The 27,357-nt window shown below is 36.6% G+C and overlaps 3 protein-coding genes across 5 annotated transcripts; 2 read left to right on the top strand and 1 right to left on the bottom strand.

The window, feature by feature from the left end:
• Positions 1 to 4,397: 4,397 nt before the first annotated feature.
• On the top strand, positions 4,398 to 10,096 carry LOC137717533 (YTH domain-containing protein ECT4-like). Of its 3 annotated transcripts, none has more exons than XM_068456928.1 (10): positions 4,398 to 4,553; positions 5,340 to 5,393; positions 5,864 to 5,925; positions 6,750 to 6,825; positions 7,639 to 7,703; positions 7,810 to 8,175; positions 8,355 to 8,870; positions 8,975 to 9,187; positions 9,342 to 9,515; positions 9,727 to 10,096. In XM_068456928.1, the coding sequence occupies exons 2-10, from the start codon at positions 5,366 to 5,368 to the stop codon at positions 9,832 to 9,834; spliced, it is 1,608 nt and encodes a 535-aa protein (XP_068313029.1). In that variant the 5' UTR covers positions 4,398 to 4,553; positions 5,340 to 5,365; the 3' UTR covers positions 9,835 to 10,096. The 3 variants fall into 3 exon arrangements, with proteins under 3 accessions (XP_068313029.1, XP_068313028.1, XP_068313030.1); XM_068456927.1 differs by having other exon boundaries at positions 6,750 to 6,903; XM_068456929.1 differs by lacking the exon at positions 5,340 to 5,393 and having other exon boundaries at positions 4,484 to 4,553; positions 6,750 to 6,903.
• Positions 10,097 to 11,012: 916 nt separating this feature from the next.
• Positions 11,013 to 16,973, bottom strand: LOC137717994 (cyclic nucleotide-gated ion channel 1-like). The gene is made up of 7 exons (XM_068457522.1): positions 16,789 to 16,973; positions 16,000 to 16,408; positions 14,909 to 15,109; positions 14,058 to 14,356; positions 13,652 to 13,763; positions 12,363 to 12,632; positions 11,013 to 11,620 (listed from the first exon to the last, which is right to left on the bottom strand). Exons 1-7 carry the CDS (start codon positions 16,842 to 16,844, stop codon positions 11,153 to 11,155), a joined length of 1,815 nt encoding a protein of 604 aa, XP_068313623.1. The 5' UTR covers positions 16,845 to 16,973; the 3' UTR covers positions 11,013 to 11,152.
• A 4,062-nt stretch (positions 16,974 to 21,035) lies between these two features.
• On the top strand, positions 21,036 to 26,040 carry LOC137717857 (uncharacterized). Its single transcript, XM_068457353.1, has 10 exons — positions 21,036 to 21,329; positions 21,533 to 21,589; positions 21,776 to 21,853; positions 22,302 to 22,355; positions 22,512 to 22,594; positions 22,994 to 23,093; positions 23,190 to 23,252; positions 23,695 to 23,937; positions 24,602 to 24,662; positions 24,766 to 26,040. Exons 1-10 carry the CDS (start codon positions 21,081 to 21,083, stop codon positions 24,861 to 24,863), a joined length of 1,086 nt encoding a protein of 361 aa, XP_068313454.1. The 5' UTR covers positions 21,036 to 21,080; the 3' UTR covers positions 24,864 to 26,040.
• The last annotated feature ends 1,317 nt before the right edge of the window (positions 26,041 to 27,357 follow it).

Below are 27,357 nucleotides of genomic sequence, written 5' to 3'. Positions count from 1 at the left end.
AAGGCATGTATAAATAGATGAAGAGTATTACTAGATTCACCTCGTTATCATATTTCTACACCCCAGATTATAATCTCACTCATCATAAAAAATTTAAAAACTAAAATCCTATTAATCCACCCTAATTATTCCTAAAATAACCTCAAATATCTAAATCCATTTTTTTTTCACCCCAACTGCATCATCTGTAGAATGGCCTCGATTTGAAGCTAGTTGACGTTGGGCTGTGCAGTTGCCATTGGACATGAGAGGCTCTCTCCTCGAAATTCCATCTACATCTACAACATGCAAATCAAATGATGATAGGTTTATCAAACCCCTAATACCAACTTTATGACAAATCTGAACGGAACAATAAACAACCATGGAACAATCTCGAGACGCGGCCGTTGCGTGTGAGACTCAACCTGGAATAACTAGACCATCAACCACCGTCGTCAACATTGTGGAGGCAAATGGTGGGTCCGAGTACCAGATTTTCTTGGAGCAGTTTGAGATTGACGAATGGACCCGACAAGGTGTTGCGGTTGTTGGTGACTGAAAGCGTATGGGTTTGACGGTGGTGGTTTGCGATCTTTCTCTCTTTCCCTTTCTAGGGGTTGGACATTCGGGCGACGCCGCCCTGGGATCGGATGTCAGCGGGGACGCGCTTGAGAGCCATGACGGCGTAGGCCTCCTTGGTGATGCGAGCGTGGATGAGGAGATTTTTCCAGGTCTTTTGATGTAATTTTACAAAAAGATAAAAGTGGTAGTAAAAATTTTAAAAACTAGTGGGGTGGGAAGATAAGACAACGAGGTGGGTATATCAGCACTCTAGATGAAATGAGAGAAAATCTTTACTAGAGATCGAAGCGGAAAGGCAGTGATGAATCTCTCCGTTTATTTTCTGTCCTGATAAACCGAATAAAAAGCTAGGAAAGGAGGGATAATAACACTAAGAAAGTTGTGATATTCCTTAATTTTGCTTTTCTTCTTGTACTGATACCAGGGTTGGTCCAAAGATTTTTGAGGTCCGAGGCAATGCCAAAAAATGTGTCCTCATTTTATATAAGAAAATTATTTGTTTTTACACGTAAGACATCGATAAAATTATACTTAGAAAAGCACTTCAAATTTAATAATTTATAAACACGGAAAAACTAATTTATTTTGTATCGTGAGAAGGAAACAAAAAAAAAACTCCAGGTTTACAAGTAGATAGATATGAGTTTTGTTTTCTATATGAACTTTTAAATTGTTTTTGTATAAATCGTGAGGTGTTTTTTCTTATTTACTAACCCTGTCAATACGGGACTAAAAAAATAATGATGTTTTTGGGTCTTTAATTGATATGTATAAGTAATAAATGGGTACTAACTTAAACTTTTTTATGACAAGTCATATAATTTGCAAATTTGGTCTAAAAATTTGGTCAACGCATTACTCTTTGTTGAAGATTAGACTTGAATTGAAACAAATATTTAAAAATAACAACCCACATAGCTACTAGCTACTAATTAAGAATAAATTAACAACCAAACAAAAATTCGTAAAAATTGAAAAGAATAAACATGCACTTAGCATTTCGAACTTAGGATCTCTCGTTAATTTTAAACAACAAAAATCATTGATTCTAATTAAACTGCTTGATCATTTAGCCAAATTTTATATATTTACACTCTTATGAAAAGAAATTTGTAAAAATTGAAAAGTAAATAAGCACACATGGTGTTTTGAACTCAAGACCTCCTCATTAATTTCAAACAACAAAACCACCGGTTCTAGTTAAATTTATCTATCATTGATCCAAATTTTATAAATTTATAATCTTATGAAAATATATATAAATATATCATCCTAATAATTTTGGTGCCCCCAATTATGTTGGGCCCCGAACGGTCGCCCTGCCAGCACTGAGCCTGGGCCGGCCCTAAGCGATACATACCCTTTTATATCGAGGTTCACAATGTTAATATTGCAATCTATTTACATCTATTTAATTTTATGAGTGATGATGCTAGGTAGATTTAATTTGTAAACTAAATGACATGAAAGTTAGTGATTAGATTATTACTTAATTGCTGATAAACGTGCTCATTTTTTTATTGGTGACACCTCATTTAGTTTATTAATTTAATCTACAAATTTAGTCTCCGTACCATTACTCTAATTTTATTGCATGTTGTTTTTAGTGCTTGAAAAAAGTCATTGTACACTTCAGACTCTCTAAATTTAGAAATTCAAATACACTTACGAATAATGCACACAAACTTTTTTTGGATTATCAATGTTGTTTGTACCATACTTGACCAATCGCGAAACTACCAAGCACTGGTTAACTTCATACCTTCAAGGACCCACTGAGGGATTCATGCTGAGGCATCCCTACTGAAGCACAAGAGTTTCCCTCCACCCAGGAGGCCAATCACATCACAACACATGTCAACATCAGAATAAAGCTCTTAGAGTCCCACATCAACTGCGAACGAAAGCTGGATACTCTCCTCAACTTTAAAAGAAGACCATTCTCTTACAATTAAGGAGGAATGTCATTATTGTACTTAAACTAGTCATTAGAACCCACTCATGATGATTATGCTTAAACTTATGTAATTGTGTAAACCCTTCACTATCAATGAGAACTCCTGTACTCCGTGGACATAGCCAGACTTAGGGTGAACCACGTACATCTTGTGTTTGCTTCCATATCTCTATCTCTTTACATATTATCATCACTAGGTGACCGAAACAACTGAACAAGGGTTACAAATTTGACACTTTACGTTGTTCTGAAGTCTTCATTGATTTTGTGCATCAACAAATGTCATCTCCAATTTTATTAAAGCTAGCCTTGTTATGTGAGGATGATACAAAGATATAATTACACTAAGGGGTGAGAGAATAAATTGCTTTCGAACTTATGATTCACGAGATTCGAAAATGGGACATCTCACTAACAAATGAAGAGGATTACCACTACGCCGTAGTACTAAGTGACACCCTTATATTTGACGGTTAAGTGAAGGAATATGTGTTCATCAATTAAATAGGAGACATATATGAAATATGCATAATAAACACAGGAAATAAAGATAAAAGTGTTGAGAACGAGTCCCACAATGATGGGAGGAGAGATCTTGCATGGACTTATAAGAAGTTGGGCTACTCATATTGCCAATTGGTTTTATGGTGGAACCCCAACTTTTTTCATGGTATCAAAGCAAGTTGTTACACGTGTGAAGCCAAACGGTCATACGCGCTCCACATCACCTTATTATGTTGTCCACGTGTTAGGCTCGAAAATTCGCCACAAGTGAAGTGGCGTGCTAAGAATGAGTCCTACATTGATGATGGGAGGAAAGACGTTGCATAGGCTTATAAGAGGTTGGGCTACTCCTTATATTGCCAATTGGTTTTATAATAAATGCATCATTATTTCTAAACCTCCCACCTTCTTATGCTCCATCTACAAACGTCGTTTTTCGTTGTCGTTTTGAGAGTTAATGGCATACTTTTCCGGTATTTATCATCGTTTTGTATTGTCTTCATTTCCTTACATTTCCACTCTCCCTACTTTCATGCCATTCTTTTTCACCCCACACAACCACCTTCCCTCATCCCATCCCTCTATCTCATACTCACAATCCATCCCCCCCACAACCTTCGCTACCCACCCCCCAGCTGGAGTGCTGAAATTCCCTTGAGGTCTAGTGTGATGTGGCTTTAGCCAAAGCAAGGGTATTTCACATACCCTCTTAACTTCACTCCCTTTCAAATAGTTTGGATCATGTGGCTCTTTCTCAATGTAGCATGCCACTTATGGTGACCAATCCAATTGTAATATACTTCTTGTTGCAGATTTGTAATTTTTGTGCAACGGTGCATTGATCAAATTGACCACTCCGTCGCTTTCTTCGTTGTAGTTGCCAAAGTAGCCGCTGGCAAGACGTTTGCTCCCTTTTCCCTCTCATTCCCTTTCTTTCTATTTGAACGGTCACCGTTAAACCACGTCAACATTTTATATTAATTTTTTATAGAAAGAGAAAGAGAAAATAAAAAATGTGAAAGAAGAAGATAAAAAAGAATGAAAAGGGGAAGGAAGAAAATCCTAACCGTAGCTCTCGGCCTTTGGCCACGATGATTTGGTGAAAGGTCATGTCCTCAAACTATATTGCTAAAAATGGAGCGGAGTAGAACGAGCAAAATATTCATAAAACCGACCCGAAAGAACAAATTTTAAATCCCTCCAAACAAACAACAAACGGGAAACTAATGAGAAAGCCCAATTCCCAAAACGTCGGCACCCGCTACTCTGACCTCACTAATCCAACGGCCCCAAAACCTTCTTCAGAAAACTAGGAACTAATCCTGACCCTCCGATCCTTCCTTTGTTTCTTAAGGGCTTACACCACACAGTACGTCAGTGCCGGTTCCCCTCCCACTCCTTCTGCAGTCGACTCACACACTCGTCTCACTAATTCCGTCTCTCTCCTCAGTCTCTCTCTCTCTAGAATTCCAATCGCAGAAGCGGTTCTGCCTGATCGGCCTCACTCGTTTCGATCCGCGTTTCTTAGGTTCGTTTCTCTTCGCAGCTTTATCCTTTTTTGTTCGTTTAAATCAAATTTTCGCTTCGTTGGCTGTTTTGATTGGTGGAAGCGGCTTGTTTTTGTGTGAAAATTAAATTAAAATTTCAACTTTTAATTTTTCAGTTCTTGCGTTTAACATGAAATTCGACTATGAACCCCCCTTGATTTTCTTTTTTTTTTTTTTGTGCGGAATTTATTGTTTGTTCCTAGTTTGGATTTTGTTTGTTTGGATTTTTCTGCGTTGAAACCAGAGAGATTTTCTTGGGAAAAAAGGAAATTTCCTGGAAAATATCTTATCCTGAGATATTTTCTTTTGAAAATTCTTATTTATTTGTCCTCGTATTTTTCCGCTGAGTTTTTTTTTTTATTTTTTTTCAAAGAAAAAAGGAAGACGAAGACGACCCATCCATATCAGAAGGAAAAAGGGTATCTAATGCCAAAATCGAATCTTTTTTTAGGCGCACCTAATTTCATGGCTTTGCTAATGTGCGCCTGTTGCATACATTGCCCCCTCTTATTTTATTGAATCTCATTTAAAGTATAATCCCTAGTGTACTGGTAAAATTTTGTTAAAATAAGAAAAGAAGTGGGTTAATTTCATATTGAATTTTTAATTAGAATTAATTAATTAATTTAATTGGAGAGTTTATTCAGTTGGGGTCACACACAACTAAGGCTGATAAACCCTAGGAAGATAGTAGTGGTGTTACTCTTTACTAACCCTAATTCTTTTTTCCTTCTCTTTTTTTGTTCGTCTTTGTTGTTCGGTTTTAGGCTGAGTTGGGTTTTAAAGATTGGTAATGGCGGGCGAAAAGAAAATTGAGAAAGGTAATTATTGACCAACTCTTAGCCTTTAGTGGAATTTGGTTGAAGTTTGAGTAGACAATCATATTTGCAGGGTTTTATAGGTTTAAAGAAATTCTGGGTTTGTTTTAAATTATCAATTAAGTGTTGGGAGCAAATTATTTTCGAAAAGCCATTGGTATGTGCTGTCATGGAAGAAAATTTCATGAACTGTTTGTATTGGAGTGAAATTATATATTTTGACACTGTTGTTGTATTTGATTTGCATAGCTGTTATGAAATTATTTTCTGTTTAGTCCCGCGTTTTTTCCTCTTCTTGAGCTTGTCTTTGCAAGTCTGTGATGATTTTCTTGAAGTTCTATTCATATGATTGACCGGTTGATTTCAATTTTTGCCTACCTAATTGAAAATTTTCTTTTGGATTAATAGGTTTATCTTTTTTTTATAATTGCATGGGCAAAGATCTTATGTTTTTCTTGACTATCTGTTTCCAGGAGAGCCTGTATCCACTGTAGTGACGGCAGATCCTGTTACTGGATTGAGTGATCAAGAAGTGGTATGTAAAACCTTTCTTTTCATGATGTTTCAATTTTTAACGATTTCTCTTTTTGTCCCTACTTCAACCCCCCAAAAAAAAAAAAAAAGCCAAACAACAAATGTCTTGATTGGATTTTGTATTCCAATACCAATGTAGCATGTGTGTTTTTAATTGTATCCTTAAAGTTTGAATTTGCCGGTTGTGATGATTATGTGTTTGGTGCTGAAAACACTAAAACATTCTCTGTTGTATAGAGAAGTGCATAACTTGAGTGGGAAAGGTTTGGTTCTAGTAGTTTGATGTATTGTTGGCTTAAATGAGATTAGCTGCAACTAGAATTCTTAATCATTCATAGTAGAAGACCCGAACAAACCCAAATAGCTTTGTTCTTTTGATTTGGATTTTCTTACCTTCTGGTCTGGGTCAGAGTACAACCGACCTGCTTTGTTGCTTGATCCCTTGTTGGATGATCCAACTGATTGGACTGTACGTGTACATAAAAATAAAAATTAGTCCCATGTTGGTATTGGAAAACTTCAACTGTATGTGATACCCATTTTTTACTAGTCAGGTTGTTTCCTCATGATTCTTTGGTGCATCTCTGGTATGCCTCATGTGAATTTTCTGAACAATTTTTGTTGGCTGTCCATCTTCTCAAAGTGTTCTATTAAGCTTTTTATTGGATTGCTTTATCTCATTCAAAAAAGTACTTTTGTTTTCTACATTTTATTTGTTTGTTTGCTTATTTATTTGGTCATGAGTGAGTTTTAGGTAATGTGTTGAGGTTCGGTCTTGACTATAATATTCATAGTTCTGTTCTTCTCTATGTATCTCTCTTCCAGGTTTCTGGGAAAGACGGAATAGCATCTGATTCAAAGTCCATGTCTGCTTTATTGGATGCCACCTCTAGCATCAAAGGTGAGACCGATCAAGTCTCAGTTGGAGAGCATGGTGTTTACTATCCACCTACTAGCTGTTACAATTATTATTACCCAGGTTAGATGTCAAAATGGTTCTTTGTAATTGATCTGAATTTATTAGTGTAATAGAGTTCTACTAAAGCCGTGAATTTAGTGGAGTTTTTAGTGGCGAATTGTATTAGTTTTGATCACTTAACTTCTATAGAATGCTTAACTTGAGGTTCTAATTATATTTCAATTGTAACTTCTTACTTGGGAAGAAATAATTTCTTCTTTATGCATGTAAGCAGCGTAAGATCTTTGTTGTTATCATCTTTTGCACGTATAATTTTATTGCATTCTGATTATTTTTCAGTGGCGATTACCATTGAAGAATACAATTTGTTTTTTAAGGAAACCTTTGCTGCTGTACTAAAACTTACGTGTTCTGCAATCCATCTGTCTATTGTCACTAAAATAAACAAATACGTAGGAAGAGTGGTAAATGTCTATTCTTTAAGTGAGCTTGATTCCTGAATGTTTGTTTTGGATGTTTTGTTATTTGTAATGGTTGCAACTAGGCAATTAGCATGAGTATACAGTTCAAACGTGAAACCCACAATAAAGTTTTTGTTGTTGAAGAAGTGAAGCTGTATATTTCATCAAAACATGAAACCCTGTTATCAAATCGTGGAATAAAAAACGGGAACACATTCAGAAGAGTGTTTAATATAGTCTGGTTTGTCTAAATTGTGCTTTAGTCAAAGTACCTGTTATTTCTTCAACTTAGATCCATTTTGGTACTCAAATTTCGAATTTCTTGCGGGTGCAGGATATACTGGATCGTTTACACAGATGGATGATCATGGTTATATGCACGCTAATAGTTCACATACGGTATGGCTGTTTCAATCAGGCCTTGGATGCTTAAATTTATTCATCAATGTGACCACTTCTAATTGAGCATGCAGTAATTTTATTCTTTTCCTTGATGATGATCCAGGGTGCTCAGTCAGACAGTGGTTCAATGTTGTATTACCTTCCCAGCTATAACCCATATGCCCCAGGAACTCTAATGGGAATGGACGGGCAAGGTGTTGGCCAACAGCAGTATTATCCTTCCTCAGGATATATGCAACCACCTATTTCATACGGATCAGAAGCTGCGCCTAGTTATTCTTGGGACTCAACATTTGGTGGAGACGTCTCGACTGCAGCAAATGCTGGTTCTGGAAATGTTAAGGCTGGACCTGGGTCAACTGCTTTATCTAGGTCAAATGGTTTTACATCGACTAAAGCCAGTGGCCCTCTTGCAAGCAAGTTTTCCAAGCCTCTACCTCTGACACAACCTGGCAAGTCATTAAACAAGGTTCGGAAAAGAATTTCTGCAACTTTGGTTCAGGAATTTCTAAGTGTTAGAAAAGATTCCGGCATTTGCTTGAGCCATTAAATGGATGTTATGTGTTGCATTGCATGATAACTTTCCATATTTATTTGCTGATATATAACAAGAACCATCTAACTGTTAGTATAAATTTTATTCTATAGGTTCCTCATCTGGGCAATGATTTTTCAGCGGGTCTTTTGAAGGGCTACCCACCAGCAGGAAGATTCTCATCATTTACTAACCAGAAATATGGTTTGTTTCCTCCTACTGGTCAAACATACTACCAATCAAATGGTAGAATTCTGAATGGAAATGATAGATTCAAGTCAAGGGAAAAATATAACAGGAATGAAGATTTTGAATCTTCAGCTGAGTTGACACGTGGTCCAAGGTCCCGCAACAATAGTTCTCCATTAGACTCACCAATTGAGAAGGAAGAACTAGGAATCACTGTTCGTAGGGATAAATATAACTTACCAGATTTTCAGACAGATCATGAAAAAGCGAAGTTTTATGTCATCAAGTCTTACAGTGAAGATGATGTCCATAAGTCCATTAAATATGATGTTTGGGCCAGCACTCCCAACGGCAATAAGAAATTAGATGCAGCATTTCATGATGCAGAGTTGAAATTGAGGGAGACAAACACTCAGTGCCCCATCTTTCTCTTCTTCTCGGTGAGTTTGGTATATGCAATTTCTCTTGATTTTTGGGTTATAGGGTTTCATTATGTAGTATGCCCGGTCATGCACTGAGAATAAACTTTTATTATTGTTCTCAGGTAAACGGAAGCGGACAGTTTGTTGGTGTAGCTGAGATGATTGGACGGGTAGATTTTAATAAAGATATGGATTTCTGGCAAGTTGACAAGTGGAGTGGATTCTTTCCAGTAAAGTGGCATGTAATAAAGGACATACCGAACCCTCAGTTGCGGCACATTATCCTGGAAAACAATGACAACAGACCAGTAACTTTTACCCGGGACACTCAGGAGGTATAATTTTTATTTTTGATCTCATTGGCTGCTGCATTTTTTCGTGACACATTATAGCTTCATTTTCCTTGTTTGCTCTATTGGATGTTCTCTGTTTCATTGTTATGACATGATTGTAATTAAGACTCTTTTTCACATGTATTATAATGTTCAGATTGGACACAAGCAAGGTTTGGAAATGCTGAACATTTTTAAAAGTTACACAGCTAAAACATCTTTGCTAGATGACTTTACGTTCTATGAAAATCGGGAGAAGTCTCTGCAAGCCAAAAGGGGCAATAAACCCGCAACTTTGAAGATGGAAAATTACGATAATGGTGATATCACTGTAAGTTTTATTTTCTTTGATTAATGTATATTATAGTACGATATCTATTTTATTGAGTTTAAGAGCTGTGTTGGTTTTTGCAAACTACTTTTTTCTTGTGTATAGTGTTTACATATTGTACTTTTAGATACGACTTCCCTCAACTTTAATGAACGAAAAGTTGCGGCTAATTAAAGTTTGAATTTCCTTTTCCATTAACCTCCTTTTGCAGAAGCATATGAATGCTGGAGGGAGAAACATTGATGTCGAGTCTGGTGGGATGAGGATGGGTTCTCTCATCTCGCTCACGAAAAATATGTCCCTCAACGCCTGCCAGTGACGTGAATGGGTTCTCTCACATCGCCTTAGGTCTGGAAGGTTTTGATTCTTAGGATGTTTTTTTTGAGCTATATTTTTGTTTTCAATTTTTCTATCTAAGCTGGTTTGTGAGTTTAGTTTTTGTGCTTGGCTTATTTTTCTGTTGAGTCTTAAGTCGAATTTCTTGTGAGCAAATTGTCCTAGAAATCGATGTTTTTCTTTTCGCTCTATCATGAAAGATTGATTTTTTTTCAATACACAGTTTGTGTTGTTCCTTGCTTTTACTTTTGGAAGCAGCATAGGCCCACTCGATTTATTTAAGATTGCCCCAATCGTGCTTTGTCTTGTGCTCGGGTTTTTACGCTCCCATCGTGCTCTGTTGTGTGCTCGTGTGGTTACGCTGTTGCATTACCAAAAATTCACCTAACTTCTAGTCTCAATTTTGTGAAACCATGAGAATGCCGAAATCGTTCTTTGAAATGGTTGTGATCTACGTGGGAAGGAAGGAATTGGATTTACTGGATTTCTGGTAATGGTTAAATGGTGGGCAGCAAACGGCGCCGAACCATCATTGGTTCGGTGCTTTGGTCTCCGCCCTGGTATCAATCCTGACACCAACAAGGTGTATTTATACATTCAAAACGCAAAACCAAACCCTAATAGGACTTAGTGTTCAAATAGAAAAGGAATTAAACCATTAACAAATTTCCAAAGTAGTATTCCTAAAACCCAAAACGTTGCTTTGGTATAGTACGATGGTTTTTGGCAAAAATTGCCCTTATGTCACGAGTGAAGCTGATGTGTTTTGATCATTGCGTCGTTTTCTTCAAAAGACAAATTAGAAGCCCTATTTCCGACAACCAAACCTACATACCAGCAGCCTTGCTGCCAGTTTTGCGTCTTCCGCGCTACCCTTCAATCCACTCTGCCATCCGTTCTACATCAATCTTATTTGAGTTTGTTCCTCCTAGGTCTCTCCATACACAATGGTTTACTAGTTTGACTCTCATTCGGATGATGAATTTAGATTGTTTTGACATTTACCGGGAAGGGGTTGTGGCTGCGGATTATTTCACTGGCATCAATTTATCTTCTTCATCATTGGTTGTGACTCTCCGTCAGTGGTTCTTGCTTCTTTGCATTCGGATTTTGTTGGCTCGCCTAGTTTTTTATTTTTGAATTAGTGTGGATCATACGAGTTAGGCACGCTCTGATGTGATTTTTTTTCCCAAAACCATTCATTATTATAATCATGTTGCAATTAATTACAATTATTCCATAGTCTTCCAACTTCTTGATACTAGCTACGATCCTCAGGGCCTCAGTAAATTGGCAGCGGTTTATAGTCTTCCGTGACGGCGGCGCCAAGTTGCTTGTATGGAAGAAGCTGCTAAGAGCTCCCACTGCTCCGGCCTAGGATCCTCCGAGTTGGACATCTCCTTGCTGAAATGCCACCAGAGTCTAGAGACTACACACTTCACGTCGACGGCCATGAGAGCAAAGGCTTCAACTTTGGTGTGGGACTTAACAGTTCTGGTCGAGATGGGAATATCAGAAAACGAGGAAGATTTTAGTGCCCAACTTAGAAGTTGTTCGCCATAGAAGTCGGTTTTCTGAAGACATCCATTGCCTCCAGTGTTGCTAGACGACGATGCGTAGATCCATGCAATGCCTTGTGTGATGAATAACATCTTATCAAGTGGCTCCCCTTCTCGGACAATAAAACTATCCTCGGCATACATTACCTGCTTAAGGTTTCCACATACTGCTTGCAATACTTGTTCATCCAAATTATGAAGCAAAGGAACCTAATCAAGATTAAGATTCAATTCATATCATGCATAGGTTTAAGAAAAAAGAGAGGAATGAATTCAATAGGAGCATCAATATTAAACGCTTTTTTTTTTCTTCGATCATTTCCAAATTACAATTGAATTTCTTAAATGATCAAATTCTCATCATGGATATCTGATCTGATCATTATTTCTTTTGGTAAACTGTGTGTCAAAAGACCCTTAGAAAAACAACTAATTATTAACAAAATGGGTCTAAGGAAACCCCATCATCCTAAAAAATCAACCTATCCACAAAAGCAGGAGGCTCATAAAAAACATGGAGACCATTATTTCCTTGATAAATATTCAATATATCATAGATAATTGATTTTGATCACCTTAGCAATTGTTATTTGTTTTTCAATGATTTTTGCTGATTTCCCTCTTTATTTGATTCTTTTGATAATTAAGAAGAAGAGTTTAGACTAAATAATCATCGAATTGTTCAATGAAAAATTTCTTAGATTCTTCAGAATAAGCTATTAAACACTGAAAAAGAAGCAAATTTTACTAAAATCATTAGATAAGAAATGACAATTACTGAATAGATCAAAATAAAAAATCACCAAAATACCGATTAAAGATTGATGAAATACCAATCAGATATTAACGAAATATTGATAACTTATATCATTTTAGAAATTGGATTTGATCATCTATTAAGTTTTCCAGTAAAATAAATCTTCAATTTCTTATCTAAACAAAAGCAACTTACTTTCTTGATCGTATCCATGCAGAGATGGTGCTTTATGGATTTTCTGACACGCCAGTGTAGCATAGAGAATAAGTGCACCATATCAACATCTTCGTTTCCTTTCAATATTTGTTCTATGTTTTTCATGATTCCTGTCTTCATATGCTTATCACGGATACCATTTCTGTCCATCCACATATGTATATCTACCCTTTTCCTTTGCATCTTCATAGATAACACTGAATTTAGTCTTTTTTCCTCTGATTTCATAGTTGCCAACTGAAGGAATGTCTGCAATTCTTACACGAAAACACGTTCTTTTGTTATTCATAAAATGTTGGACTATTAGGGAATATGCATGCATGCATTAATGGGATTTAAGGCTGATTTAGAAGTGCTTTCAAAATGGCTAAAAGTGTTTTTGATGAAAATGTTTTTGGAGTCAATCTTGGAAAAGCATTTGAATTGCTCATACAAGAAACACATAACTGATCCTTTGCAGCAACCATTTCTGGTGGCTTTGAAACCCAAAAACATTTTTTTTTTTTAAAAGTGCTTTCAATTATTTAAAATGCACTTCCAAATTAGCTCTTAATGAAATTGAGTTTTATGTTGAAAGGCAAACAACACAAAATTAATAAAGTTCATATGAGTAGTTTGGCAATGGTTAGACAATAACCATGGTTTTTTTTTTTTTCCTAAATATAACGATATAATTATATTTTAACGATATATTCATATTAAGGGGTCGGAATTTGGACTAAGCAACACAATAGGTCTTTCATGATAATTTGGTTCGAACTCGTTATCGATAAAAGTCAAACTTAAAACCTTCCACTTACACTTAAAAAGAATATCACTAGTCCATATTATTGAATGAAAGATCATGTACTCATTCAATTAAACATTGAACACCAGTTGTTCTGTGTGACCCTAATACAATCAAGTGGTGTTACTTAGTCCACTTGTTAATTGTTATAATATAGATGTACGATACAATATATTTTTGTCATTTTAGGCATAATGCATAAATAAAAAGAAGATGTATTTTAATATGAGTAGATTAATAACACGTATGCTAATGAAACTGAGAAGTCTCAAGTATGAGAGTCGGAACCTGCCCGTGTTATAACTTGAAATTAATTACCTTTTTTCTAATAACACCATTATAGTAAACACGTCTTTTAACTTGAAAATGTCATAAAACCCTATTACGGTGTTCCTAAAACCCTACAATAAGTACCTAATACCATATACAATAAGAAAAAGATACGAAAAACAAACGTTGGACGGATTAATTTGTTACCAACCTGCACATTCCCAATAAGGTGTAGAAACAGTAGCAAACCCATGACACAAATAAGAATTGCAAGTCCGTTTTCCCACACATAAGTAGTTGTTTGAAGATTCTGACCAAAAGAACTGCAAAATTTCACTGCAAAATTTCATAAAGAATGTTTGAAATACTAATGTCAAAAGCTTATTATAAAGACTGCATACGTATATAATGAGTATAAGTTCCGTTCTCTCGGTCACCAAGCATAAAAAATTCGTAGTCATTCACTTTGTATTTAATAACAAAAGTTGAGATTGAAACATAAAAAACACATCGATTTATCATTCACTTTTAATATCAAATTCAAAAATGTATACTCAGGCTTCTATTAGTTACTTGATGAAAAATAAAATATTTATGTTGTAAGTAAATCTACGAACCTTAAATTTCGCAGAGCCCACCAAAAACAGTAAAAGATCCTTGGTGGAATGTTCATTGACTGCGTGGTACCAGACTCGAGGGCGCTACTAAACATTCCAAAATCAAATAGGGTTGCATTTGTTGGATTGGTAGGGCACTTTTCACCAAGGAAGGATATATTTCTTGAAGTTGTAGGAGTGGCGCCATCACATAAATATGTAGACATGCATGCTGGAGTCGTAGGATGATGCATACAAGCACGATGCCAACATGATATCTCTAGTTGAATAGAATAGAAGTACCAAAAGGCTCCTGTTATCTAAAACACCAGCAAGGTACGTAGTTAGTAATTAAAACAAGCACAAAAAGGCTAAGTTCTTGAAAAATAAAGGATTAATCACATTTTGCTCTTTTGTGTGATTTTGGACCAATAACAATTTGGTTCTTATTCATTAAAATTGGCAAAATGAATTAAAAACATATTAGACTAGCTATTGGTTTCTTGGTCCACTAAAACTATCAAGCTGACTACTATTTTTTTTTCTCTGATTGGTGTCATGTGTTGCCATATTTATGGGGTTAACTAGGGTTCTCTTTAGAAAGTTTCTTATATATTGTTCATAGGTTTTTTTTTAGGATTATTTTTTTGATACAATGATATTGGAGTCTAGAGTTTGACTAAGCTACATAGTGGACCAAAATTTGCTGTTGTTTATGAAAGTCGAACCTAAGACTTCTCACTTACAAAATGAAGATGAATGTTACTAGACAACATTTTTAAGAGAAAACTTTGAGCAAAGAAAAAAAAATACTAAAATAAAAGGAAAGATTAAAGAAATTATATATGAGAATTAATGTAATTGAAACTTACATGACTAGCAAGGATGTAGAGGAAGAAATTGAATGCCCCTTTAGCCCATTTTCCAGCCTTTGGCTTAAGTTTCTTAGAGGTCAAGTGAATCCGATACACCTTTGGTAGATATTGAAGGAGAAGAAACGCATTCAAAATCTTACTCCTTTTGTAAAAATACTCAGAGCCATTCAGATCTAGAAAGAACAACAATATTGCCACCTAAACAAATTGAAAGGATTTAAATTAGAGTCAAGGGTGTTATATATCGAAGAGAAATCATCTAGTTACACATTGGATAATATGATTTGTTTGTACCCTATATACTTTATCAATTCCGAAATTATCGAGTACCTGTGAACTTTATACCTTCAGAGATTCATGGAAGGATTCGTGTTGAGGCATCCCTGCCAAAGCACATGAGTTTTGCTCCAACCGAGAGGCCATTCACAACACGGTACGTGTCAACATCAGAATAAAGCTCATAAAGTTCCACATCAACCACGAACGAGAGTGAGCGACTCTCTTCAACTATAAAAGGAGACCATTCTCCTAGAATTACTCCCTAATGCTATTATTCCACTTAATCCATTATTAGAACTTACTACTAATGATTGTGCTTAAACCTTTGTGTTAGTAAATTTTACATTATTAATGAGAACTCTACCCTTGTGGACGTAGCCCAACTTGGGGTGAACCATGTATATCTTGTGTTGGTTTCCAAATCTCTATCTCAATCATGTATATCTTGTGTTTGTTTCCTTATCTCTATCTCTTTACATATTTACCTACACTTAGTGACCGAAACAACCTTGCGAAGGTCATAACTTGACACTTTACGTTGTTCCAAAGTTCATCCGTTTTGTGCATCACAATGAGCTAGCAATAATGTGGTTCAAAAGTTATAAAGAAAATTATGACAATATTAACGAAAAAAAAAAGTTTTTCGTCCTAATGTAGAGTGACATAAACAGTTAAAAACGGTGTGTCTTTAAATGGGCACATGTCATCTAAACTGCATGTTTTAGCCACTCACCGTCATATAGCAGAAACAGCCAATCGATAAAGTTTTTCTCGGGAAACATTTTACTTATCAAAATGTTTAGGTTTACCTGTGGGATGGGAAGAATGGCGAGAAAGTCAACTAAGATGGAGATGGCCACAGCAGTAGTGTTGGTACTAGTAACACGAACTTCATGTAAAATATGTATTATGAAGGTCATATCCGTGAGTGAACGTAAGAGGAGAGCTACAGTCATCAAACTCGTGTCCTTCCTTATGCATTTCTTCTCCTCAACAACGACCGGAATGTAAAAGAAGAAAGGATCGAGCGAGACTGCAATCACACATGAAATCACAAACATCTTAGACCATATTACGCCGAAGCGTCCCCGTGGATCAAGAATTTCCTTCACGGTTGCCCCTTTTCCCGTCTCGGTTGATGAACGCGAACGTCCTTCATCTATTCTCATGTAATTAGTTAATTGTCTCCCGATGCTGTTATTTTGAGAACCTGCAGTGCTGCATAAACAATAGAAAGACAAATAAAAGTATAAATATATATTTATCGCAAAAACAATTGCAGTCTCATCGAATTGGATAAAAAAGAATGCACGAACGAATTAATCCGTCGTAGAACTGTGCTGGGAACCAACAAAAGTGAGCTTAATGCAATTGAAATGAAAGTACACTTGTTCATATATATCGAATATATATACAAGTAAATTTTTTTTACAAGCCTATGAAATAGTCAGAAATATGTAAACAATGAAATACTCAGTTTCATATGATTACGTTGAAAGGAATCGAATTTTAAACCTATTCTTATTCAGTTGAAAAAAAAAAAAAAAAAAAAAAAGATGAAAAAAAGGAAGAAGCATATTAATTATTCGTCGACTAACCTCTCGGTTCCCCGTGTCCAGTTCTCAATATCTAACGCCACTGTGGGGGCAGCCATAAGCTCAAAGTACTAGCTCAAGCTGCTACACCGAATTAACGAGCTTAAGAATTCTTAAAAGGGTAATATTTATTGGGGTCTCAGGATCCCATACACTAACTTCTGAAGCGGATAAGGTCAACTGGTCAACCACGTTTCATTTCGAAACCCTTTAAACGACATTAAGCCAAACACCCGTTAGTATTTTTGCTATATCCAAACACCCCTCTTCTCTCACACCAGAAAATGACTAAACAAAACAGACATCTCCCATCATGACCAGCCACAGTACTCGTCCCTACCGAAAATGCAAAATAATGTATTATATAACGAACAACTTGCCTGTACAAAGATTCGATTCTTTTCAACGTAATCATATGGAACCAAGCATTTCACTGTTTACTTAGACTATTTCTTAGGCTTGTAAAATTTTTTTACTTGTATATATATTCGATATATATGAACAAATGTAATTCGTTGTTTGACCTATTCATTACAAATTGGAGTTAAAGACTTAGAATACTTGGATCTAATAGAAGATGTGACACAGAATCAAGCGTAATGACGTTATAAAATTCATATAGCCGACTCCAATTAGTGGGAAAAGACTTCGTTGTTATTGTATATAACGAACTCAAAGCATGTGATGCAGTATAGCATCTGGAAGATCTGTAATAAATTTGTGTTACTTCAAGACCAAGACTCCAATTTGTACAGCATCTGGAAGATAAGTAATAAATTTTTGTAGATACATCTTTTTCCCTATTTTTTCTCTATTTTGCCCTCACTTTTGAAACACATTATAGACAAAAGGAGGGCAAAATAGTAATTTTGTACATTTTGACAAAATGACAATCATATCCCTATTTTTCCTATTTTACCCTTTTTTTTTTTAGAAAATGACAATCATATACTTATTTTTCTAATTTTTACCCTCACTTTTGATACACAATATTTACATAAGAATGACAAAACAGTAATTATGTAATATTTTAAAAAATATGCACTTATTACTTATTAAAAGAAATTGTTCATACACACAAAGTGTGTGCTCTCTGTTAGGGGTGAGCAAACGGGTATAGGAACCGCGGGTAAGGGCGGGTAATTCAGGTTCGAGGTGGGTACGGGGCGAGTTCAAAATTTCTAAACACAAACGGGGCGGGGCGGTTTGGGTATATGAAATTATCGGGGCGGGGCGGGTCTTGAAATGGGAGGAAACGGGCCCCCGGCTCGGCCCGTTTCTTGTCCTCATCCCTAGTCTTCTCTATCTCTCCTCCCCGACTCCTTTCATTTCTCTCATACCTCGAGACCTTCTCCTAACTCATTCCCAGCCTTCCACCGTCCCAGCTCCGTACCCCACCACCATCATCGTCAGACCTCCATCTCTCTTAACTCGCTCCCAGCCTTCTGCCGTCCGCTGCCATCATCATTAGGCCTCAATCTATCCCGACTCATTATCTGGAAATCAGTCACTCTCTCTCTGACGAACTCAAAGGGACGAACGAAGTCAAACAACTCGAAATGACGTCTTCTCCGTCTGACTTAGACCCATATCTGCAGCGCACGACGTCTCATTCGTCCTCTTCAGTTTTAAGGTATTACATTTTAGGGATTTAGGTTTGAAAATTAAATTAAGGTTTCTAGATTTAGGGATTTTGTTGGGTTCTTGAACCTTGACCTCTGTAATGTTTCAATTTCAAATCTTTTATTGAATTGAATTTGAATCGACTGGGTTTGAAACTTTTGTTGAATTAAATTGAATTTAAGCATGAGAAGAGGCAGATCTGAGTTGGGTAGCGTTGAATCTCATTGTGCGTGGCTATTTGGAACTGGGTTTGGATCTAATGGTGAGGTGGCATGGGTGGAGATAGCATTGAGTGGCGGTGGTTCGGGCGCTGTTATTGAGTTGCAAAAGAATACGAAGGAGGCGTGTGGGCATGGATGGATACCTTAATCTCAATTGAATTTTTTTTCTGGTTTTGTTTGTGTTTAATTGCTTGTTTATGATAGTTATTGATAGATCTTGACATGCCCATTAATTTGATTGTTATTGTCAAAGCTGGCTTGATTGTATCAAATTCAAATCGATTGAATTGTATCCCAAAAAAGAAAAAAGAAAAAAAGAAAAAAAAGCAAAGGAATCGTTGACCCGACCTGAATCGGCTCGTTTCAACTAGGCCGGGTTAGGTTCGGTTCCTATATTAGAAAATGTTGCCCCCGGCCCGGCCCGGCCCGTTTCTCTTAAGCTCGGGTCCAGTTCGGTCCTTTCAAAATTGGGCCCGACCCGGCCCGTGCACACCCCTACTCTCTGCTAGTACTATTATTAAGAGAACCCTCCTTGTCACCTTTTTGCCCATTTTTCTATTTTGCCCTCACTTTTGATCCACAACACTTACATAAGGAGGGCAAAATAGTGATTTTGTATCTTTTGAGAAAATAACAATCATATCCCTATTTTTCCTATTTTACTCTCACTTTTGATACACAATATTTACATAAGATAAAACATATGCACTTATTAAGAGAAATTGTCCCACCATTATTTTTTTATACAGATAAGTGAAATCATGATGTTTTTTGGATAATTTGAATGAACATAAGCGGTTGCGTTTGAAGAGAATGTGAGAAGAGGTGGACGGTTGAAGAAGCTTTTGACGAGAGGCCAAATAAAAAATATATGCATGTATACTCCCAAGACCAAGACTCCAATTTGTATATGCACCATGCTAATTAATTAGTAATTAACCCGACAAGTTGGATATAATAAATACATTTTACCTGTTCATGCCAGCAGGGCAAGTTGTTTTAATTCTGGAGCAGCTGGTCAAGAAATGTACAAAGAATATTGACAATGTGAGCAGTAGCCCTCTTGTCCCCCATGGCTCACTGCTAGTATATTCCCCCTTCACCAACCAAAATAATTAGTTTACTCCTTACCAACACGAAAAATAAATTAGTTTGGTCAAATTGAAAAGATTAATGCTTGGGAGATCCAATAATTATATCATATTTGTGTACCATTACATGTGGCAGGAGATTCATAAAATTAATATATTTATTTAAATAAACTCATTAATTGATGTGGCATGTACAAATCACTTGTCACATGTGATGATGCACCAATGTGGCCTCCCAAACATTTTTCAATTGAAAATCATTTAGCCAATTGATTGTTGACCTGATCGTTTCATTGCGAATTGGTCTTGTCTATATTTTCTATGTCACAATTAGATACTAAAACGCTTTTTCGATTTGGATGAATTTATATAAGGATGATCTTTAAATGAAGATTTACAAAGTGAACAGTTCAAATCATGCGAAAATATTGTAGAGTCAACCCCAATGCGCGGTCACCATCGTATTAAATTTGTTTATGCTCAAAACTACTGGGTGGCCAACAAAAACCAGTACGATCAACCGTTTTTTGGGCTCGGAATATAAAGTTACTTTATGAACAAAAGAATTTAAGTGGTTCACCTAGATATATGGGTTACGTCCATTGTAGTGATCTGATATACATTTGTTGTGGATTAGAATAACACTTTACCATCTTGTATAGGCCCTAAGTGAGCCACAAAGGTCTTGGGTCTTTAATTTTCTCACTGCCCTATCATTTAATGGGCCGAAGACGTAGATACGACCTATAAGCTATTTCTCTATTATCTATATGACACGTGGAGAGAAGTGATATTTGCTCAAAGCTAATTGCATGGTTTTCCGGGTTGACTTGTACTGAGTGGTGTGCGCACTGATCCCCCAAGAGTGGTTGGAAAGTACTTTAGCCGAGAGTTATGCTTGACAACATTTACATCTCTTCATAGACTTTTTTTCCCATCGATGGCCAACACATGGCTTGGAGTTATGTTTGCACAAACCTATCCTTGGAACTTCGTGCTAGATAGTTATCAAATCTGCCAACCAGCTCGAACGATCAGAAAGTACTTTTAGGTTATGTGCTCATCTCTTCTTATTAGTAGACAATCCAAAACTATGAGTGATCGGTGGTGGCGGTCGACTTTTGTTCTTATGATTGGTGTTCTGTCATCTGGGTGATGGATTCTTTAGTGGATTTTTTTTACTTTTTTTTTGGCATTTTCAATTTTTTTGCAATGCGGGTCGGGTTTGGTACAACCCTGCATTCAAACGGTAAGCTAAAGCCCTTAAACCCTGATTTGCCAACGTTCGAAACTTTGCAATCCCAAAACCCTAGAGCCCAATTCACTGTTTGGGGCCGAAGAAATTACGAAGATAAAATCAATGTCAGAAAATCTTAAGCACCCACTCGAACTAGATAGCATCAGTAACTCCCAATCTCCCCAAAGGCCTCCAAAGGTCTCCAAAACCGCCGACGATCTCAGCGTCGGCGATCAGGAGTCACAGAAACCTCAACCGATGAGCCAACAGGCTCGAATCCAGCGGTATCTATTGGCAATCGAGTACATTGGTACTCGCTTTTCGGGCTCGCAGCAGCAGTCCAATTGCCGCACAGTTGTTGGAGTCCTTGAGGTGATTTCTGTGAAATTTAAGATTTGAGTGATAAATGCTACGTCTTTTTTCGTTACCAATGAAAATTTCATTGCTTTTGAATTGTATTGTCCTTTCATTTCCTCCGTCATGGGATCGTTGAGTTGCGGTGTACGAATTGTTCGAAATGTTCATTTTGTTGCAAATCAAGTGGTTGGTTGATTGATTTTTTTTGAATTTTGTAGGAGGCATTTCGTAAATTTATTGGCCAGCCGGTTTCGATATTCTGTTCCAGTCGAACTGTAAGTCTACTTGTGACTTCGTTGTATTTGGAATTTACTATCACTAGTTTTCTTCGACTTGTTATTTCGTAACTCGGAAGAAGTATAAGAGTGACAGTATTAAGTGTCACTTTGTGGTCTTTATTTTCTAGCAAGCATTATATTAACTGGGAGATGGGGTGGATGTATTCCCTTTTATTGTTGTAGGATGCAGGAGTCCATGCCTTGTCGAATGTTTGTCATGTAGATGTCGAGCGCATAAGCAAAAGGAAGCCTGGTGAAGTGGTATGTCATTTAAAAATAATGTGTTATAACAGTGATGCACTGCATATAATATGGGACAAGAGAAGTGAAGTAGTGCAGTTAAATTAGCATTCTTGGTTGTTCTGTTATGGAAGCCGTTTCATTCCCATGAGGTTGCAGTAAATTTGATGTTTATCAATGTGTTAAAAAAATCATATTCTGAAGCCAAAGACTAGGCCTTTGAGCCGCCCTCAAATTTCAAGGACCTTTTAGTTAAAGAAAGTGTGTCGGTGATAATTGTTGTCTTTTAATAGCCCTATGTTGGTATTCAGCGTGGGTAGACGAACATTTGTTGATTGCATACACAGAGACACCTACACTCAACCAATTTAAATTTCCTTTGTACTTTTTGGTAAAAGAATTATAAAGATATCATATTTGAACGGTTCTGGTTGCTATAAAAGTTACTTTTGTTTGTGTTTAAATGCAGTTAGAACCCCATGAACCTTCAGTTGTCAAAAGAGCTGTGAATCATTTCTTACAGGTGTGCTTTCTTTTAATTGTTCGAATCACAAAAATATCATTTTGGAGACTTAGTTGGACTGTATATGTGGATTGCAGATTTAAAACCAGAGCCAATTGAAATTTTATAGTTTTGTTCTAATGAGGAGATCCTGACACTTTGTTTTTGTTCCATCAGAAGAATGAAGGTGATGTAATGGTGATAGATGTTCGAAGTGTTCCAGCTGATTTTCATGCTCGATATAAAGCCCAAGAGCGCACGTAAGTACTCATGAATCTCGATTATGGAGAAAACAAATGCAATCTTATGTATGGGGACTCATATATATGTTAGTAACAGTATGCATGAAGATTTTTCCATGCTTATTTGACTAGATGGTAGTACATTCAAGTTAGTCTGGCAAATGTCAACAAGATTGCAGCTATCTATCATTTCACATGGTACGGTGGTATCCACCAATGAAACTTCTGTAGAATTGATCATAACCTTCCAATGGTTGGGTTACTGTACGCTAATTGCTGTTAGAATGTTTAACATGGCAGTTTTGTTTTGGATTGTGTCAGAATAATGTAGTTAGGCCCGATTCATGTATAATTAAATTCAGTGACTAGAACCATACATGATTTATTGTTTCACAGGCTTCGTTTAAATTTCTTCAGGTATTTCTACCGTCTTCTGTTTGGACCAGAGCCTTTGTCAACCTTTGAAAAAGACCGCGCATGGCATGTACCCGAGGAGCTGGATCTTTTTGCTATGCAGGTTCCTTAGCAGTTTTCCAAATATTATGTTTGCTCTAAATATATCTGGTCATTAATTTTCCGTCTAATGCAATTTCCTTGATTCAAATTGATGCAGGAAGCATGCAAAGTTTTGGTTGGACATCATGATTTTAGTTCCTTTAGGGCAGCGGGTTGTCAGGTTGTTCCTCACCTCCCAATTAGCTAGGATTTAATGTTCTTCCCCTTGTTTGCTTTTGACACTGATATTATATTATGAGGGTTTTGTTTCTTTTCAACCCAAAAAAAAAAAGTGTGTACTATGAGATGTATCTTTATTGGTTGAAGAAGCATCTATTATATTCCCATCTCTTTATGGTCTTTGGTATCCACTGTCTCTTGAGATATTCCTTTTCTTAATCTTCATTCAGATTGACGAAGCATCTGTGAGTTAAAGTTCACCAAAAGGTTGGCAAGAACTTATCTGCGAGTTTAAGTTGTTTTTGGTTCCTGCTATCATAGGCAAGACTGGAATAGAAACAGTCCTAAGTGTCCGTACTCCACGGTTAAACTCATTGAAGACTTGATTAGGTGATACGGATTTCTATTTCTAATTTAATGTTTTTAAATTATGTTATCTATAGGCAAAATCACCGATCAGAACGTTGGATGAACTTAATGTTTCTGAGGTAGTGTCAAGTCCTTATTTTCCATCAATAATGGAGAGGAAACAAAACAATTTGGTGGAGGAAGATCCTCATGCCCACGCTAACAAATCTGAGACTGATACATCCTCTAGTTTCAATGGAGGACTAGGATTTGGCATGAGAAAAAAGCACCGTTGCTTTGTGGTAACCGCACGAGCACGTTCTTTTCTGTACCACCAGGTTGAGCTCTTCTTCCTAAACCTCTTGCATATTATTTCCTTTTATTTCCTGTATGTGTTGGATGCTCTGTAATTACACACACACATATATATATGTGTGTGTGTATATATATATATATATTTTAAAGACAAAAGACTAATGCTCTAAAATTATGTAACTGTACACAATGTTAACTTGCTGTTTAAATATAAATGTTCTTTCTTCCTAAACGTCTTTTTCTAATTTTTTTTTATTAACACCTGCTGTTTATGTGATCTTGATTTCTGTTCACAGGGAGAGGGTAATGTTTCTCGAGTTTGCACTGTTTTTGGTTACTTTTTGAGTGTGTACTTTGCTAGTTTAAAAGTATTTCAGTGTTCAGGTCCCTAATGACCATACCACCATCCCCCGTAAAATAACTTAAAAAATATATCATTAGGAACTTCGGTGAAAATGAACAGGGATTCAGTTGCAGTATACGTATTAATAATGTTTTTGTTTATGTTGACTTGAAAATTTTTCTTCTCCTTTCTGAGTTTTCAAAATTTTCACGTTGTAAACCTCTCATGTAAATGATTTGTGCCCTCTTTAACAGTTGTCATGAGTTCTACAGAACCGTTTATAGTCCATCTACCTCCAGTTCAAGCAGTTACAATCTGTTTACTGATTGTCGAGATTTACGCAGGTTAGACTGCTTGTTGGTGTACTCAAATGTGTTGGCACCGGAGATTTAAGAATACCTGATGGTGGGCAGCATCGATTCTTCCATGCTTTTTATTCTTTGCAGTTTGATCCTTCTCTTGTAATGATCTAACCCCTTGTTCTGTCCTAATGAAATGGAATTTACAGTTGAGAGGATCTTGAATGCAAAGATGGTGACTGCTGCTAGTCCCATGGCGCCTGCTTGTGGTCTGTACCTTGGACAAGTGAAATACGATTTGCCATGAGATGAAGACGGCAACCCTGTCTGATGCTTGCGGTGGACTTCTGTGGACTCTTAGAGAAGATGTGTCTTCGGGGTTTGCATTAAGGGTAAACATTCTATGTTTGCACCAGTTCATGGGACTCTCGCGTGACTGCACCAAAGCCGACAGTTATCCTACAGTGGATGTTTGTTGATTCAACTTTCTGGGTTATACCGGGCGCCAATTTTCACAGCCCATGGTGCAGTCATTGTCGATCCAAATTTCTCAAAAAGTTCATGAACACCGAAGCATTTTTAAGCAGTAGATGTCAAGTTAATGGTTGTAAATCGATGACCATGTAAACGATGTTTTATTTTCCAAATTAAGGATTGCCTCATTGCCAATACTAATGCCTCCATTTTTTCGTAGTACCAAAGGCAAGCGGCTTGGATCTGATGACTGTAAGTGAAACTAAGTTGACTATAGCAATGCACTCTACACGTAATTCGTTTAAATTAACCTAGTGAGAATTCATAGACAACGAATGCCAACTTTAAACATTCTAATTACTCCTGTAGTTATTATGAAAATCGTACACAACCGAAGGCACGAGTTTTTCCCTCACCGTCCTAGAGTGCCAAAACGATGTCAGGTAAGTATATATATAATGGATACAAGATTTCGAGATGCTCCTTGAGACGGCCAATTTAGCACCTCTTGCTGCTGCTGCATCATTGGTAAATTAACAGGTCTCTGGCTTGCTCTTGGGTCACCCTCATAGGCAAGAACCACAATCCTTTTCCTTTCGGTCAACGAGGAATATGCCATCGAAAAATCTTGAGCTATTACTTCACAAACATAACTCGAAAGAAAGTAGAGAATGACTGGAACTGGAAGACAACTATCTAGAACATTTGTCACCATAGCTGAGTTTCCATCCTCCGCTCGATTTTCCATTACGCATCAGTAACAACTAAAACTGCACTGCCCAAGCATGCATGTACAGGGATATTTCAGTTACCTCATATGCCCAAAAGATAGGGACTTACTTCATGAGCATGTTAATAGCTGTGTGAAGAGGAATACCACCAGACTGTAGTACTGAGTGGCAGATAGACTTACTATTGTTAGGGAAGAGAGTCCCACAAAGGTACAATAGCATGGGATTTTCAAACTGCAGGCTTTCATATGCTTTTAACTTTCTTTTGCCTTTCTCGCGATTCCTGCGACTGAATTAGGCCAATAAGTGAGTAAATTTTTATATACTGCTTCGAAATTGACTAAATTTCAGATGCAAATTTCAAACCTCCTGAAAAACAAGAATTAAAATGCTCTCCTTTTGCAGTAGCAACTTTTGTTAAACTTCACAATTAGACTGTTAAAACGAATACAAAAAACGGTGTGTATCCATTGATACCTCGACTCTATTCCATGATAGAAAATTTTCATTTTCAATTTTGTTCGATATATGTTCAACCAGGACACCAACCATTATATCGCCAGCTATTCCGGTTGCCTACTTAAGTGAAAAAATTAATAATATTTTGAGCGTCTACTTTCTATTGATTTTATTAAATATTGAAGACAACTTACGAAAAGATTTTTCTTTGAAGTTGAATAAGCCGTTTTCTCCTCTTTTTTCTTTTGCATATATTGTAAATGAGTAAAAACTTAAGTAAAATCAACACATGGTTGATGCCAAAGAAACAAAAATGTTATACCTTAGGTTGTATATCTGCAACAATTCCTTCCTCATGGTGCACCGATGCACTCTCTTTCTTTGTATCAGTTTGGACTCCGGCGGAAGCATATGCTGTTATTGGTTGCAATTGCTTATTAGGCTCTTCTCTTGCCTTCTCAAACTGCTCTAGTGCTTCACCATCATCTTCGTCTTTCATCTCTGTGTCACTATCTTCCTCCTCCTTCCCCTCATCATCCTCTTTCTCTTGCTTATCCCCTGAAGGACCATACTGCTGTCTGCATACCCCCATTTTTGCATCCTCTCCTTTTTCTTCTACCTCCGCATTGATATTGGGCTCCAATGATCCATCCATATCCGAAGATGAAATCCCACCACGACTTTCCGCAAGTGAAGATTCCTAATGAGAGATCAATTTTATTAACCAAAAGGAGATTCAAAAGTAATAAGGTAAGAATCGTCTAACAATAATAGTAGTATTAGCAGCAGCAGCTTAGTAATAATGAAAATAAATACATAAATAATAGGTAATAAGAACTTATATTCACCAAGTTTGCAATTTAACTATCAAGGGCCTTTTTTTCACTAGTAAAAGGCTACTGTCCAAAACAGTCCTTTATTATGTTACTCTTCCTAATTTCGAATTCCTGTTACTCTTCCTAATTTCAATACTGTATGCAAATGAAAACACCCTCCATTGAGTACATTAGATCTGTAAACTTCAACGCTGAATCAAAATTGCAATTTTTTTTTTTTTGAACGAAGATCTTACAAGTTCATGACATCTCTTAAAATTTCTCGCGTAGTCTTTATATATTTATTAATTTACTTGATTAC

This window comes from Pyrus communis, chromosome 15, assembly GCF_963583255.1.
Source record: "Pyrus communis chromosome 15, drPyrComm1.1, whole genome shotgun sequence".
Classification (NCBI taxonomy): Eukaryota; Viridiplantae; Streptophyta; class Magnoliopsida; order Rosales; family Rosaceae; genus Pyrus; species Pyrus communis.
The sequence above is the reverse complement of the archived record's forward strand: the minus strand, read 5'-3'. Positions and strand labels throughout refer to the sequence as shown.

Coding starts and splice junctions, on each gene's coding strand:
- LOC137717994 (XM_068457522.1), bottom strand. CDS start 16,844: ATGGCTGCCCCCACAGTGGCGTTAGATATTGAGAACTGGACACGGGGA. Junction 13,764..14,057: donor TGGGCTCTGCGAAATTTAAG/GTTCGTAGATTT, acceptor GAAATTTTGCAG/TTCTTTTGGTCAGAATCTTC. Junction 12,633..13,651: donor ACCTTATTGGGAATGTGCAG/GTTGGTAACAAA, acceptor TAAGAATTGCAG/ACATTCCTTCAGTTGGCAAC.
- LOC137717533 (XM_068456927.1), top strand. CDS start 5,366: ATGGCGGGCGAAAAGAAAATTGAGAAAG. Junction 9,188..9,341: donor TTACCCGGGACACTCAGGAG/GTATAATTTTTA, acceptor TATAATGTTCAG/ATTGGACACAAGCAAGGTTT. Junction 9,516..9,726: donor ACGATAATGGTGATATCACT/GTAAGTTTTATT, acceptor CTCCTTTTGCAG/AAGCATATGAATGCTGGAGG.
- LOC137717857 (XM_068457353.1), top strand. CDS start 21,081: ATGTCAGAAAATCTTAAGCACCCACTCGAACTAGATAGCATCAGTAAC. Junction 21,330..21,532: donor CAGTTGTTGGAGTCCTTGAG/GTGATTTCTGTG, acceptor TGAATTTTGTAG/GAGGCATTTCGTAAATTTAT. Junction 22,595..22,993: donor TATAAAGCCCAAGAGCGCAC/GTAAGTACTCAT, acceptor AAATTTCTTCAG/GTATTTCTACCGTCTTCTGT.